The following is a 4,683-nucleotide window of genomic DNA, read 5'->3' on the forward strand; positions in this document are numbered from 1 at the left end:
ATTGGTTCTAGTCTTAAAATGTTCCTTAATTTATGTGCTTTCAAAATATCCACAATGAGATTTCCGTGCTCATCCCCTTCAGCCGGCCAGAACATTAGCATCCCATACGTACAAGAGTAAAGTACCAGTTAAAATATAGATAGCGAATTGGTTCTAGTCTTAAAATGTTCCTCAATTTATATGCTTTTAAAATGTACAAAATAAGATTTTTGTGCTCATTTCTTTCGTCCGACAAACCTTCCTGAAAGTGAGCACCACTATACTTACAAGTGTAAGGTGCTTACTAACATAACAATTTTTGTTTCCAGCCTATTGATTATAAGCAGAAAATGTTTTATGTCATGTATATTAAAATTTTATTATACATATTCCACAAGCTCATAAAACATTTTCAGCTTATAATCAATAGGCTGGAAACAAATTGTTATGTTAGTAAGCACTTTACACTTGTAAGTATAGTGGTGCTCACTTTCAGAAAAGTTTGTTGGACGAAAGAGATGAGCACAAAAATCTTATTCTGTACATTTTAAAAGCATATAAATTGAGGAACATTTTAAGACTAGAACCAATTTGCTATCTGTATTTTAACTGGTACTTTACTCTTGTACGTATGGGGTGCTAACGTTCTGGTCGGCTGAAGGGGATGAGCATGGAAATCTCATTGTGGATATTTTGAAAGCACATAAATTAAAGAACTTTTTAAGACTAGAACCAATTTGCTATCTATATTTTAACTGGTACTTTACTCTTGTACGTATGGGGTGCTAACGTTCTGGCCGGCTGAAGGGGATGAGCACGGAAATCTCATTGTGCATATTTTGAAAGTACATAAATTAAGGAACATTTTAAGACTAGCTGGTTACCCGGGCTTCGCCCCGGAGGACATATGTAATCAGACACGCAAATAGTCTCTCTCTCTCTCTCTCTCTCTCTCTCTCTCTCTCTCTCTCTCTGGTGAGTACAGCGTGCATGTCTGTTGTGTTGCTCCTGCTTTGAATCGACATATCTCTGCCGTAAGCTGCCTTTGGGCTCCTTTGTTACAGGTGTGAGCATGTTTTTCTTGCTGCTTGTCACGAGCTATTCATATCTCCTCTCTGCTATCGCCTGATTATTGGCATTTGAGTGACGAATATTTCTCATGATCGTAACCTAAATTCTGAGAATTATTCTTGAAGGACGTCGACCCCTGTTGCGCATGTGCCGACTATCTGACCTGCTCTTTCTACACTTTATTTCCGAAGTGTGCATGCCGTTGGAGTGGTACTTTTAGCGATCTACGTGAGTTCGATCATCCTGTTGGCTGACCTGTGCGGTGTTGCTGTGATCTGATTGGCTGACCTGCGTGCGATTGATCGATCTCGAGCGTTGACATTACTGTCAGGTCGGCAAAGTGTACGCGGAGTGTCTGCACGCGCTCATCTGGGCTCTCATCTGATTGACTCTTGCTTGCATCTTGATGAACTTTGTATATATAGTTTTTGCGTGTATATATAGTTTTTGCGTGTGTTTTCGTGTTGGGGTCAGTTAAGCTAAGCACACATGCAGCCTACGTGTTGCAAATGTAAGAAATCAATAGCGAACAGGTCGATTGAGTGCAGCGGGTGCAGTAGGGTGTTTCATCCTGGGTGTATTAGGGCGTATTCAGTGTCAAGGTACGCTGAATCGTGTTGTGTATCTCTTTTATCGTCATTGGCTTTACCCCCTGTTACACCAACAACTGATAATACCGCACTTTCTTTCGAGTTTGATAATATGGCCTCTTTAACTGACTCGCGTACTCAGTCGACCTCATCAGCCCCATTGCCTGCGACAGATGAGCTTTTGTTAAGTCTGATCGAGCAGATGAAGCAGTCTGACTCTAAGATCTCTGCGTTCATCGACAATCAGCAGAGAATCAATGATGACATTACAAGGTCCGATCTTAGAATTTCAGCCTTCATTGAGAGTCAGCAACGTACAAACGATGTAATTAATAGTAAGCTCGATCAGATTAATAGCTTATCCGAAACCGTAGCTAGTAATACTCAGCGCATTTCCTCGTTGGAACTGGAGAACGCGGCTCTTAAGAGGGAACTACAGGATTTAAAAGCGACTCACTTGGGTCGGCAGGATTGCAACGATAACGAGATCATCGTGTCTGGGCTGCCGGAACCGCTCTCTGTTGCTCCGTCGGTGGCTGCTCTGAATATGCTTGCGGTGCTTGACGCTTCTAGCATCTCACCTCATGTTCTTAATGTGAGAGCCGTTCGCAAGTCTCCCCCTGGTTCTTCGTCTTCTCAAACTAATGCCGCAACTGGTAACTCACTAATCATTACTGTAACCTCTAGTACTGTTCGTGATCTGATTATCTCGAAAAAGCGAACCAAAGGCACAATCAGGCAGGGTGAGATTTGTGGTAACGACTCAAAAAGTTTTGTATATATTAATGAGATGCTCTCTAAGGACAGCTACGAATTGCTGCAACAAACTAAACGCGTCGCTAAGGAGCGGTCATATCGTTATGTATGGGTAAAGAGGGGTCGCATTCATGTTAGACATTCCGATGGCAAGCCTGTTATTCGGATCGATTCCCACGCAGATCTTGATAAGCTTGTCTGACTCACCCATGCTAATCGCTCATCGTCTTCCGTTATGCATTGTCGCCCTGTTTCTAGGTCAACTGAATTTCTAGTAGCTCAATTTAATGCGAATTCTTTGCGTGGTCATATTGAATTCATCCGATTACACCTTATGACCAAATCTTACCATGTTATTTCCGTATCTGAAACTTGGCTTCATGCAGATATCTCCGACAATTTGGTTGCCTTAGATAATTATTTTTTGTTGCGGCATGACAGAGTGGGACGGATGGGCGGGGGTGTAGCATGTTATGTTAACAAGTCACTTCAAGTCAAAATTCTAGCTACCTCTAGCAATCTTTATATTAATTCACCTGAGTACATGCTCATCGAACTACGTTTCCCAGATAGTCAATCAGTGTTATTTGCGTCCATCTACAGAAGACCTAAAGGCCTCTTCTTGCATGACTTTGTTGAGTCTCTAGCTGGATTCTCACATCTTTACAAAAATATAGTCATAGAGGGAGACCTAAATTGTAATTTATCCTCTGATTGCTATGAAGCAAATTATCTGCGTGCGCTTATGTCCAGTCTATCTTTGCATATTATCAACTCTGAACCTACCTATCATACGGCTACCTCAGATTCATGGCTAGATGTTTTGGCTGTGGATGATGCAGACAAAGTTTCATCATTCACGAAATCTTCGTGCCCGTTCATTGCTGGTCACGATATTTTGGAATTGTCTTTATCAATTAATGTTAGTCTTGTATCTCAACGCTCCATGTCTCGACGAAACTTCAAAGACATTGATGCTTCTGAATTTGTTGAACATCTTAGATCTATTGCTGATGTGGTTCAGGCTGAGACTGGCGAGCTGTCTGACACTAATGTTGACGGTTTCTGCAGCGTGCTGTCTCGCAATTTGTTGCAGACTCTTGATGTGTTTGCTCCCTTGAGGGCATTCGTGGTCAGAAGGCCTCCAGCACGATGGCTTACGTCGGAATTGGTGGCTCGTATGCGTGTCCGCAATCAGTTATACAAACAGGCTAAACGTTCCCGCTCTCTATTGGGCTACGCGACCTACAGACTTTTCCGTAACCAGCTGAATGCGGATATCAAGCGTGCTAAGAGTGATTTTCATTAAAACTCACTCATCAATATTACTGATTCGGCTAAATTATGGCGGGAATTGGCTCGGCTGGGACTTGCGAAATCGACTCTTATTTCTCCGTTACATTTTTTTACGTCTAATCAGCTTAACCTATACTATGCTTCGGTTTCTAATGCCCAGCCTCCTTGCATGTATTCTGATTATATCTCGGCCATTGCTCTAGTAAGCCCTCCTGTTAATAGGCCTGAATTCGTTTTCTCTTCTGTCTCACCTCGCTCTGTTTTTGAGGCTATTTCTGAGAAGCCTCTTCATTCATATGCATCTGGTGCCGATGGTATTCCTTTGTATGTTTTGCGTATTGCTTGGCCAATTATCTCGTCATGTTTGACGTCTTTGCTGAATCGATCTCTACATTCTTCTGTGTTTCCGTCTGAGTGGAAGAGAGCTTATATTCGTCCGCTCTCAAAAATTCGAACACCTCTTTCTCCGTCTGACACTAGACTGATTGCTAACTTGCCAGAACTGTCTAAAGTATTCGAGAAGATTGTGGCTGCACAAATACTTGACTATTTACACGAGCATGACATCCTCAATCCCAGACAGTCTGCGTATCGCTCGAGTTATAATACTCAGTCAGCTCTTCTACGTGTTTGCAACGACATCAAGCAGGGAATTGATGAAGGTTTAATCACTATTATGATTCTCTTTGATTTCAGCAAGGCGTTTGACACTGTTCCCCACTTACTGCTACTTATCAAGCTTAAAGAAATTGGCTTTTCAGTTGCAGTCCTAAACTGGATATTCTCGTATTTAACTGGCCGTTCTCAAGCGGTTATTGACGATGCTGGGAACCTCTCTGATTGGGTATTTACCTCATCTGGAGTTCCGCAAGGTTCCGTACTTGGCCCTCTCTTGTTTATATTATTCATCAATGACATATGTGAAATTTTGCGTTATGTGCTTCACATGATATTTGCTGACGACATTCAAATTTATCTTTCATGCTCACCT

The 4,683-nt window shown here is 42.0% G+C and overlaps 1 protein-coding gene across 1 annotated transcript; it reads left to right on the plus strand.

The window, feature by feature from the left end:
- Nucleotides 1-1,752: 1,752 nt before the first annotated feature.
- On the plus strand, nt 1,753-2,598 carry LOC112457265. The gene has a single exon (XM_025020190.1). The coding sequence runs from the start codon at nt 1,753-1,755 to the stop codon at nt 2,596-2,598; it is 846 nt and encodes a 281-aa protein (XP_024875958.1).
- The last annotated feature ends 2,085 nt before the right edge of the window (nt 2,599-4,683 follow it).

Source organism: Temnothorax curvispinosus, unplaced genomic scaffold, assembly GCF_003070985.1.
Source record: "Temnothorax curvispinosus isolate PA1 unplaced genomic scaffold, ASM307098v1 QBEX01007697.1, whole genome shotgun sequence".
In the NCBI taxonomy this organism is placed as follows: Eukaryota; Metazoa; Arthropoda; class Insecta; order Hymenoptera; family Formicidae; genus Temnothorax; species Temnothorax curvispinosus.